The 12,984-nt window shown below is 30.3% G+C and overlaps 1 protein-coding gene across 1 annotated transcript; it reads right to left on the reverse strand.

Moving 5' to 3' along the window:
• Nucleotides 1-9,184: 9,184 nt before the first annotated feature.
• Nucleotides 9,185-11,578, reverse strand: LOC137824315 (ferritin-3, chloroplastic-like). The gene is made up of 8 exons (XM_068629896.1): nt 11,011-11,578; nt 10,596-10,679; nt 10,448-10,508; nt 10,261-10,348; nt 10,063-10,124; nt 9,828-9,893; nt 9,577-9,640; nt 9,185-9,487 (listed from the first exon to the last, which is right to left on the reverse strand). Exons 1-8 carry the CDS (start codon nt 11,319-11,321, stop codon nt 9,438-9,440), a joined length of 786 nt encoding a protein of 261 aa, XP_068485997.1. The 5' UTR covers nt 11,322-11,578; the 3' UTR covers nt 9,185-9,437.
• Between the last annotated feature and the right edge of the window lie 1,406 nt (nt 11,579-12,984).

The raw sequence follows: 12,984 nt of genomic DNA on the forward strand, positions 1-12,984 counted from the left end.
GAGAATTAATTATAGGAAAGTTGGGAGCAGAAGTAGGAATGACCTACTACGAAAACCAACTCAATATTTTAAAGGATCCGGATATTTTGACAACGTACACACCATATAACTCTGAAAAAGTATTAATATTTTAATAGTCTGTGATCTTCTCTGATATTGTAATCTTTTTCTATTCGGGTTTTTTTTTTTTAGCTTTACTATGTATTTGCAAATTTTTCTTTCTGCACTCAAACATCTTTTTTTCTTCTGTATTGTTTTGTAATTGACTTCGGTTTTAGGATTTTATTATTAATAATAATATTAATATTAATAATAATTATAATAATATAATAAAATTATTAATATTAATATTAGTAGAAATTAATTATAGGAACCAAATGTTTATTTTACAAAAGCAATTCCATCCTACAATTTAATAAATATTAGTATTCTAATTATTTATAAAAATTTATAATTTTATTAATTTAAAAAAAATAAGTCTTATATATATTTTTGTTGAAAAGTTTTTTTTTTAAAAATAAATATTAATATTTATTGTGTCATAACTCCTATGCAAAAGTTGGTTCCAGAAGTACGAAAACCAATTCAATTAAAATAGCCAAGTCTTACAAGTTGAGTACGAAAACCAATTCAATTTTTTAAAGGATCCGGATATTCTAGATATTCTGACAAATACGCATAATTTTTTTTAATATTTTAATAGTGTGTGATCTTTTCTAATATTGGAATCATTTTCTAACTTTTTTGTAGTTTTTTGTTTTGGGGTTTCGTAATAATTCTAATATTAATATTAATTTCGGTTTTAGTATTTTATTATTATTAATTTTAATAATAATAATAATAATAAATAATATTAATAATAATTTAAATAATAATAATATTATTATTATTAGTAATAATATTAATATTAGTAGTAATTACAATAAAATAATAATAATGTTAATATGAATAATAACTATAATAATATTTTTTTAACTTAATGTTATTTATTTATCTTTATATTCTCACAATTTCAATTTAATCTAGTCAAATATATTTTTGAATAAAATAAATATTTATTGCAAGCATAATTTTGAATTGAACCTTTTTTGACATTATTTTTATAATTTTATTCAAACTGATTATTTTATGCTTCAATGTATAGTGTGATTAAGTCTAGTATGAAAGATTTTATTTACTAAAGTACTGAACAATTTGACTTAAGTATGGTTGAGGTTAATTTGTTGGTCATCCAGAAAAATAGTTTAGGAAGTGAAGACATAGTCTAAGTTTTTGCAGAGTGGTTAGGGATATGATGAATAAGGTGAACTGACATCAAAAATAAAATCTATTACTTTAAACATTTTGAACAATGTAACATTGGTAACAGGAACCTACTAACTAATAGAATTGTCCAACTTGAATTATAAATTATAAATATTCTACACAACTTCAAGTTCGACTGGTCCACTATGATAATTGTATACGGATAACAGTCACATTAGAGAAATTCCGCTTGGTGCCCTCCACTGGGGTTAGGGATGATAATGCGAAGCGGGTCAAGCTGCAACCTGCTACCAAAAGGCACAGGATGGGCTCACTAATCTAGCCCGCGGACCCGTTTAGGCTCGTCCGACATAACCCGCAGCACGCGCGGGCCAACAGCATAGCGGGACGAGTTGGCCCGCTAACCCGTATAAATACAAAAGTAATTATTTTATTTTTTTGTAAAAAAAATCATACTTCATTCATCCATTATTGCAGTGTGACATTTATTTTATTTTATTAATTTTTTTGAATATAATGTACTAAAAAAAAGAATGTTTTATTTTAATCATTTAAATGAGTTAGTTTTTTTATTAGCAATTAAAAGTAAATAAATAAGAACCAATTTAGGGGTGATCCAACTCATGTACAAAATCGCACATAAACGAACAAGTCATCCTCCCATAAGTTTGTCACTAACTTCCTACTATAACAAATACAATCTGACCAACATAAATAAATCACATGTTTTATCGAAGACATACAAACTAGGAGATCCAAACACTAATTAGAAAAACAAGAAACAAGCATAAGGGACTTGAGGTTGCCCACACGACCAGGCCTTTAGTTGAGTGATAGAGTTAATATGAAGAGTGACACTGAATTTAGTTTTAAGTAAAGTCTTATATTTAAAATTTGTTAATAAAAAAATAATATAAATAAGAGATTTCAATAGGATGGTTAAAATATTAGTCATCTTCATTAAAATATTTTGTAGCAAAACTTTGATAAAATATTCTTATACATTTACACACGTATATAGGAAAAATAGATGCAAAGCAAAACTTTAATTATTTTTAATCAAGCCTTCTAACAATCCTCATACTTTAATTTATATTTTTACCTTAATTGAATGATTTGAAACAAGGATAAAATTTTAATTTTTTAGTAGTAGGAATAATTTTTTTAAAAATTAATGAAATTTTAATTTTTGAGAAAAAAATATTTTTCTTATACAAGTTGGCCCACACGCTCGCGGGTTACATCTGATGCGGGGCGGGTCAACGGAATGAGTTTGCACTCCTTTTGTGGGGTGGGCCAACTTGACCCACATTTTATGGACCAAACTTGGGACGAGCCAACCTGCATTGCCACCCCTAACGGGGGTCACTTCACACATACCTCATGCACCATCCTAGCGAACAACCAAAGTAAACTCAAAATGTTAGAAATTTGTGAAATTCATAATCCATATCATCATTTTGTTCTTTTTAATACTTCTTTTATTTTTGTAAATTATATGATTCTTTTGATGATTGTATATTATTACGTGTATGTACTCTATTAGTTAGGTTACGAGGTCAAACTTTGTGGATTTCTTAAAAAAAATTCTAAAGAATGCTTATAAACATTTTAACAAGAAAAGAAACAAGGATGTAAATGATCAATAAGAAATATTATTAAATTTTACTAAGAAAATAAGGATGTAAGTTAATCACCGCATCTAAAATATTATTAGTTTTATCCTTAAAAAACATCTGGATTGGAGGAGAAGATAATATATAAACTGTTATTCGATTCTGAAACCATGTGGGATTATATTGGTTAGTGGAATACTTGTAAGAAATGATGTAAATTAATTTCTATAAAGTGACTCACATGACTTAGAGTTTGGGCTTTGGATCCGAATATGATTTAATAATAATAATAGAATTAAAGGCTCATTGGTTAATGTGAGAAATATATATATATGATGATGATGATATACCTAATGGAAAACCCACATCTGATGGAGATTGGGAACTAAAGGCTATAGGGTTGAAGAAGGAGATAAAGTAATTGCTCAATTAGGATTACTCATGGATCAAGGTAAGTGCCTATTTCTTCTTACGTTGCTCATTTTTTGTAATTCTCCATTAATGTTTTTTCAAAATATTGAAGAACCCTAATTTTAAAATATTCCCAATTTCAAGAACCCTAATTTAAAAAAAAAATAAGATTTATAGATTAAGATTTTCATTCCTCTATAATAGATCCCTAATTGTCCTAAACCATCAAAATCAAAGAAACATAATTTTAAAATAATCCCAATTGAAAAACCCTAATTTTAAAATTAGAGTTTATGTATTAAGGTTTACATCAACTACCGTTTGGTGTCTGGATAAGGGATGAAACTACACGTGTGAATTCGTTCCTGCACCTATTGAATTCACAATAATAGTTGACTCGTATGGAATGGCCCATTATTCTTCCCTGCACCTTACGTCCCTTTTGGATGCACCTATTATTGTGAATAGTATCAACTAATTTGGTTGCATTTGTGTTACGGGAAAATAAAATAGTATCATGTATGATTTTTTTATTTTATTTATTTTATTTTATTATATTTGTAATGTAATTTTTAAGAAATTTTGTTATGTTATAATGTAATTTTATTTGAATTAAATTAATGCTTAATTAAAGTTTTAATGAAATTTTATTATGTGTAATTTTATTTGCATTAAATTAAAGTTTTAATGAAATTTTATTATGTCATAATGTAATTTAATTTGTATTAAATTAAAGTTTAATTAATTGATTGAAAGTGAGGAATGGAAAATTATATTTCCGCTTTATGTATTTAATTTTAAATTGAAATTTTGGAATTACTTGTATGATGGATTTGTAATCACCAAAGTGATCAAATCTTTAAGTTTTATTTAATTCCAAATTAAGGATGAAATTTTATTTCATATAATGATATTATTTATGGAATTATTTGTATGATAGATTTGTAATCACCAAAGTCATAAAATCTTTAAGTTTTATTTAATTCCAAATTATGGATGAATTTTATTTCAATTAATGATATAATTTCTGGAATTATTTGTATGATAGATTTGTTAATCACCAAAGTGATCAAATCTTTAAGTTTTATTTAATTCCAGATTACTGATAAATTTTATTCCAATTACCTATAGAATGGATGCTAAATTATTTATATATATGGGTAAATGGAAATTCATTATTATAGGGCATTTTGGATCACCCAAAGGTTGATTAGTTGTCCTTATAATTAATAGATATGATTGTTGGTAGTGAGTATGTGTTATTAGTTTTGCTTGTATATCCAAAGATAACAAGTGTTTCTAGTTAATGCATATATCTTACCAAATAAAGTTAATACTATTAGCATCATTATGTTTTGTGTATTAATGAATCTCCCAAAGGAGAACATTAGTATATATAGAATGTTTTCTGAATCTGTATTGTATGTTTAGTTTATGACTCAAAGTATTAATGTTAAGCATGTGTGATCAAGTATCTGTTCCTGTATCTTTATGCGAATGAGCATAACAAGTAATATTAAGTCGGCTCTTCCCAAAACTGATAGTGCAAAAGAATTTATGAAATTTGTGGAAGAGCGCTCCCAAACTACTGATAAGTCTCTTGTTGGGACATTAATGAGTACATTAACCACCATGGAATTTGATGGTTCTCGTACTATGCACGAACATGTCATTGAAATGACTAATATTGCGACAAGACTTAAGTCTCTGGGAATGGCAGTGGATGATAATTTTCTCGTACAGTTCATTTTGAACTATTTACCGTCTGAGTATGATCTTTTCCAGATGAACTATAACACTATGAAAGATAAGTGGAATATGCATGAATTGCATAGCATGTTAGTTCAGGAAGAGACTAGATTGAATAATCGAGGAAACCACTCCATACATTATGTGAACAATCAGGGAGCTAGAAAGAAAGGCTTCAAGAAACAAGGAAAGGGTAAAGGACCACTGAAGATAAATGAGTCCTCTACTAAGCTCCAGAAGAAGAATGGCAAATGTCATTTATGCAAGAAATCTAGACATTTCCAAAAGGATTGTCTGAAAATTAAGGCTTGGTTCGAAAAGAAGGGTAAGCATAATGCTTATTATGTATGTTTTGAATCAAACTTAACTGAAGTTTGACATAATTCTTGGTGGATTGATTCTGGATGCACAACTCATGTTTCTAACATGATGCAAGGATTCCTTTTAACCCGAACCATAAAGCCAAATGAAAAGTTTGTCTTCATAGGGAATAGAGAAAAGGTTCCAATGAAAGCAGTTGGGACTTATCGTTTAATCCTCGACATTGGATTTTATTTAGACTTGATGGATGCTTTTTATGTACCTAGTATATCTAGGAATTTAGTTTCATTGTCTAAACTTGATGTTGCCGGATACTCTTTTAAATTTGGGAATGGATGTTTCAGTTTATATTAGCGTACCTATTTGATTGGATTTGGTACTCTTTATGATGGATTATATAGATTGAACCTTGATAATCTATATGCTGAAACTCTTATGACCTCGCATCATAATGTTGGCACTAAACGTAGTTTAGTGAATGAATGTTCTGCTTTCTTATGGCACAAACGTTTGGGACATATTTCCAAAGAAAGGATGGAGAGATTGGTAAAGAATGAAATACTTCCAAGTTTTGATTTTACTGATTTGAATGTATGTGTGGATTGTATTAAAGGAAAACAAACAAAACACACAAAGAAGGGAGCCACAAGAAGTACTCAGCTTCTTGAAATTATACACACTGATATATGTGGACCTTTTGATGCAAGTTCTTTAAATAAAGAAAGGTATTTTATCACCTTTATTGATGATTTTTTACATTATGGTTATGTCTATTTACTGCATGAAAAATCGCAAGCGATGAATGCCTTGGAAGTTTATATAAATGAGGTGAAAAGGCAATTAGACAAAAAGGTGAAAATTGTCAGGTCAGATAGAGGTGGTGAATATTATGGAAAGTATGATGAAAGTGGACAACACCCTGGTCCGTTTGCTAAGTTCCTTGAGAGACGTGGTATTTGTGCTCAATACACAATGTCAGGTACACCACAACAAAATGGTGTTTCAGAAAGGCGTAATCGAACCTTAATGGATATGGTTAGGAGCATGTTAAGTAAGTCAACTGTACCTGTTTCATTGTGGATGTATGCTTTAAAAACTGTCATGCATCTGTTGAACAGGTTTCCTAGTAAAGCAGTTCAAAAGACACCTTTTGAATTGTGGACAGGAAGGAAACCCAATTTGAGACATCTGCATGTTTGAGGATGCCAGGCAGAAGTTAGAATATACAATCCGCAAGAAAAGAAATTGGATGCAAGAACAATCAGTGAATATTTCATTGGTTATCCAGCAAAGTCAAAAGGGTATATGTTTTATTGTCCTACCCATAGCACAAGAATTATTGAATCTGGAAATGCATGGTTCATTGAAAATGGTGAAACCAGTGGGAGTGATACTTCACAAAATGTGGAGATTAAGAAAGTTAGAGTACATGTTCCTTTAACTAGTACCTCTACTCCAAGTATTGTTGTTCCTAATGTAGTTGAACCACTCAACAATGAAGAAGAACAACAAATTAATAATCATGAAGTTAACAATGAACCTGTAGTAGAACAACCACAAGAAATAGTATAAAGAAGATCTACTATTTCGAATGATTATGTGGTTTATCTACAAGAGTCAGAAAATGACTTAAGTATTGATAATGATCCAATTTCATTTTCAGACGCCATCAATGATGATAATTCTGATAACTGGTTAGATGCTATGAAAGATGAGCTTAAATCAATGGCATAGAATGATGTATGGGGCCTTATAGAATTGCCAGAAGGATGCAAGAGAGTCGGGTGTAAATGGGTCTTTAAGACTAAATGTGACTCTCATGGAAACTAATGATCTTGGTCTATTAAGTGAGACTAAGAAGTTTCTCTCTAATAACTTTGAGATTATGGGTGAGGCATAATATGTGATAGGAATAGAAATATTTTGTGATAGATCACAAGGACTGTTAGGTTTGTCTCAGAAAGCATATATTAATAAAGTTTTAGAGAGATTCAGAATGGATATTCAAAATCTCCTGTTCCAATACAGAAAGGAGACAAATTTAGTCTCATGCAATGTCCAAAGAATGATTTGGAACGGAAACAAATGGAGAAAATACCTTATGCATCTATTGTTGGGAGTTTAATGTATGCTCAAACTTGTACACGACCAGATATTAGTTTTGCAGCTGGTATGCTTGGTAGATACCAGAGTAATCCAGGATTGGATCATTGGAAAGCTGCAAAGAAAGTTTTAAGATACTTGCAAGGAACAAAGAATCACATGCTTACTTATAAAAGATCAAATTATCTTGACGTGATTGGATATACAGATTCAGATTTTGCTGGCTGTGTGGATACACGAAAGTTTACATTTGGTTATGTGTATCTTTTAACCAGAGGAGCGATTTCATGGAAAAGTGCGAAGCAGTCAGTCATTGTTGCGTCCACTATGGAAGCTGAATTTGTGGCATACTTTGTTGCGTTCAGGACTTGGAATTGTTGACAGTATTGTCAAGCCGCTGAAAATTTATTGTGATAATTCCGCAGCAGTCTTCTTTTCTAAAAACGACAAGTATTCTAAAGGTGCTAAACATATGGAATTGAAATACTTTTCCGTTAAAGAAGAAGTTCAGAAACATAAAATGTCAATAGAACATATTAGCACTGATCTTATGATTGCTGACCCTTTAACAAAAGGGTTACCGCCCACTGGTCATGTTGTAAATATGAGCATTATGTTACTAGTGAATTATGAATGTTGTTATTAATGCTTATTTGACACTTTGAGCTCATTGATAAATAAAGTTTCTGAAATTTATGTTGTTTTCTACTTTATGTATATGCATGCAAATTATGTTATGATGGTGTGGAAAACAAATTATGTTGTTATTGATGACAATGACATTATGTTTGAACCTATTATGAATTTCTCACTATAAAGTACATGGAAGGAGATGTGTTGATTGAAATGACATGTAACCGCATGACTCTTATTATTTTTGTATCCTTGATCTTGATTAATGTTAGAACCAATTTATGTAAGGCCTTTTAAATGCGCATTTATGTCATTATTAAATCATGAAAGTATTATAACTCATATGAAGTGGGAGAATGTAAGAAATTATGTAAATTAATTTCTATAAAGTGACTCACATCACTTAGAGTTTGGGCTTTGGGCCCGAATATGATTTAATAATAATAATAGAATTAAAGGCCCATTGGTTAATGTGAGAAATATATATATGATGATATACCTAATGGAAAACCCACATCTGATGGAGATTGGGAACTAAAGGCTATAGGGTTCTGTCTCTGCAAATAATAGTTGTCTCACTGTTAACCATCACGAAAGTGTGTGACAATACGGAATTGCTAAGAGATAGATTGGGAAGAAGGAGATAAAGTAATTGCTCAATTAGGATCACTCATGGATCAAGGAAAGTGTCTATTCCTTATTGATTGTATGATTGTGTGAGAATCATAATATGATAAGATCTGATAACATTATTGTATGTGTTCAATTTACATTTATTCATGTTTAATCTTACATATATAAGTTACACATCTTTCACAGCTACATTCATTCTTCAATTTTATTTCCTCAAAGCATTACCTATGTTATAAAACGTGTTGATGTGTTTATATTAGTAAGTATTTTATAGCAATGTTAAAATTAATATATCATTAATAATATATAATACGTAAAATATCATGGTGTCTATTAAAATTTATCTTTTTCAATCGTCCGTTGATTTGTGAAACTTTATATATCTATTTTTTTTTCTTCCTGATAAAAGAAAATACACTTAATCATCTATGATTGGATTAATATACAACATCTTTTCTTCTGTCATAGCATCTTTATTCAAATAATCAAACACATTTACACCAAGATTCATTCAAGCTTCACTCAAGTTTGAAACTAACCCCAACCTAACTGCTTTGACTAGACTAACATATCCAATAAAAACATAAAAAAGAAACAAGACAAACTAGAAAGAAGCATGGGAAAAGAGATTGAAACTGGATTAATGAAAATATGTATCTAAGTTTATGGATATAATGTTTTTTGCTTAGATGATAGTTAGAACTATCATGCAGCTACACCTCCATTTAGAAGCATCTGATCAAAGTGCCACACACCTACAAGTCCAACAACATTACTTCAATTTCACCAAATATATGTGAATAGTGAATCAACCAATTTGATTTATTAGGTACAAGCAACAAACCATGTCCTTTGCCCACCCTTCTTAACTGAGCCACATATTCTGAGATCTTCTTAATATCTTCCACCTTTAAGCAAAAGAATAAACTAATGAGAACATTTCTTTTCATGCTACTCAAAACAGATGCAAAATTTTGTAAACTAGAATTGGAATTTCAGCTAGCTAATGTATGCAATAAATAATTTTATACTCAGGTTCAAACAGTATACAAATGGAGTAACATTTGACTGCATTTAGGCCAAGAGATTCTTTACCTGATCGAATAAAAACTGGCTTTCCAGAAAGTCAACAAATTGAGCATCGTTGTTTTCATTTGCTAACTGCATAATAGTAATAAAAACTAGTTATTGGCATAAAAACATTGTCATGCAGAATAACTATAGCAAAAGGAAAAAACATATGGAAAATTCCACTGGAAGATAGCGAGACTAAAAAGTGTTTGAGTTGAATTGACAGAAAAAAATAAGAAAATATAGCTATAAGTTGTACGCTGTGTAAATTTAGAAGCTTCTCATTGTTCAGCCTTTCCAAAGACAATGCAAGTTCCATTGCTGCAAAATGGGAGGAAACAGGAATCGTAAGTATAATTGAAGAAACTGAGAAAGCATTCAAGAAAACAGTTTTGAGTGAAATATTAATTACACATATATATGTGTGGGTGTGGGTGTGTGAGAGAGAAAAAGTTACCATATAATGCATCACCCTTTTCTGCATGATCAAACTCTGAAAATGGCATCAGCATTGACTGCAGCTGAACCTTGCCTCCTCTTTTATTCTGGTAATTAATATCGTCAGGAATAAAAATAATTTACAAAAAGGAATGCCAGAAAAACTACTGTCATGAAGTGTATGAATCACTGATATAGAAAAATGCCTGATATTCCATCATCATCTCAGCATGATGTCTTTCCTCCATACTTGCGTCCTTGAAAAATCTGGAAAATTTTGTGTAATAATTACCAACAATTATGTCATAATAAAATTCAAATTACAAAAGAACTTGATATTTTCAAGGGTAATACTTGGCTAATCCTTTCAGAGCAACATTATCTCTGTCGAAATAGGCGTACATGGCATGATACACGTAGGAGACATTGTATTCCACGCTGAATCAAAACAAAATCAAAATTAGCATAAGATATTTGCATGAATGTGCCAACGAGAGCAAAACAATTCTTAAAAAAAAATTAAACTTCGTAATTTCTCAAGCACCCCTTTAAATTTATGGAAAAAACTTAGATACATACTGTTAGTATATTAGATACACAGATAAGCTCCAATTCCAATTAAAAAACCAGTTAGCTATATTCGAGTTTTGACCCTAAAAACTGTGATAAATTATAAACCAGTTTAGATAAGATTTGCCTCTACTATGAAATGCTCTAATCTTTAATTAATCTGAGATTTTCACATAAAACAAAACAAAAATAAGCTCACTTGATCTGTGTATTGAGTGCAGCCTCAGACTGATGAGTGTACTTCTGGCGAGCCAGTGATGCATGGAGCTCTGTGGGGATGACAAGAAGCTCTTTTTTCACTTCCTCAAAAGGTTCAAACGCTATATTCGAAATGGGTTGGTTCATAGTGTCCTTGGAGGCCTTAGCCACAACCCCACAACCCCCATTTCTCTTGCAGAATCTCACACCATTCACAGGGTTGAAAAAGGGTCCAGAGGAAGACAGAGAAGGGACAAGCTTCACTCTTTCAGAGAGCGAGACACGGACGAATGAAGAAGTTCCCGAGAGCATGGTCAAAAGACTCAGAACCACTCTGAAATCAAGAGAAGAAGAATGAGTTCAGGAAATTGTACGTGAAGTGTGATGATACTAATAGTAATAGTAATTCTTAGAGAACTGGTTCATCGATTTTTTCGAACCATAACCATAATTCTGTAACAATAAGATTCTCTAGTTATAAATCCACCTTTTCCTCTCGTTTTTTCCGAATATATATGCTATGTAATGAATTATTTACATAAAATAAGGACATGGTCACACTTTTGTTGTGCAGAGAGTAACTGTTGTATCAATTTTTTATACAGAACATTAAATTTAAAAAAGAAAAGAAGTTATTATTTTATTTATTCCTTTGGTCCTCTCTCTCTATATAATTTTATACTTTTCTTTAGAAGTATGCAAGGTAACAAAATGTAGTTAAATGTGTCGATAAATGCGGAAACAACATTATACAATTTGTAGTGAATAAATAAAAGTGAAGCATGTAGTTAAAACTAACATGTTCTTTGGGACCAAGTCATGTAAGTAATGTGTAGGTCCAATAGTTTTTTTTTAATCTTCATTCTCTTTGGGACCTAGTCATGTAAGTAGTGTGTAGGTCGAATAGTTTTGTTTTTAATCTTCATTCTCTTCTGGGCCAAGTCATGTAAGTAATGTGGTGTATCAATTCATTTCTAATTTTTTTTTTTTCATTTGCTTCCTTCTTTTTAATCAGAAAATTCTTTAAGCACCCAAAAAAACATTAAAACCTGCCAATACACAACCAACCTTCTTCAAATAGGGACATTACCAATCAGAAAAAAAAAAAAAAATCAGCACTAACAACAACTACAAAGTTAGAAAAAAATTTAGTCACCGAATTAATACGAAAACTTCCTATGCAAACAGTCAGTAAGATCTTTAAGCCTATATCTACTTAGCATTTCTGAAATAGTCTTGAGATTACTAAAAGAACCATCTCCTCTAAATTTCATTCCCATTTGTTTTAGTTCCATGTTCTCATATATTTCGAACATAATTTTTTTTTTTTATTCAAACTCCTTTAGAAGATCTTTACATTTTCATACAACAGAGTGGTAGAAATAGCAATGTTGGATACTGATAGAGAAGAAGTAAAATATTAGGATTAGTTCAGATAAATCATGTCTTGTAGATGTTTTTGTTTGTAATTTTTTTCTAATGGATCAACTCAAGTGTTGTTTATAGTGTACAAGGTTGGATAAGAATATTGGTTTAAAACTAAGTATTTTGCTGATGTGTTTGGTATTAATGATGGAAGGTCTTACTGTTTTTACTCCTGCCGTTTTTCTTTTTAGTATTATGATTCTCTGATTTTGTTGTGAGACTTTATACAATAGTTTTTATATGAAGGTTAAGGTATTCCTGAAATATTATTTTTGTGTGCTGATAAAAATCTCCTATTAACACCACATTAATTCTCTCATTCGAAACATATTCTAAACCCATTTTACTAAAAATTCTTTATCGAAAATTCTAACATCTTTCACCCAAAACTTCCATGCTTTGGTGCTTGACTTGGGCTATATTGTATATTTTACATCTTTCTATGATACCATATTACTTTTCATTCATTAAAATATTCAATCAATTTTTTTCATCTTTGAAGAAAAAAACTGAAAATGTATTCGTTAAAAATTATTTGTAAGTAAAAAAG

The sequence above is a fragment of the Phaseolus vulgaris genome, chromosome 8, assembly GCF_000499845.2.
Source record: "Phaseolus vulgaris cultivar G19833 chromosome 8, P. vulgaris v2.0, whole genome shotgun sequence".
Lineage (NCBI taxonomy): Eukaryota > Viridiplantae > Streptophyta > Magnoliopsida > Fabales > Fabaceae > Phaseolus > Phaseolus vulgaris.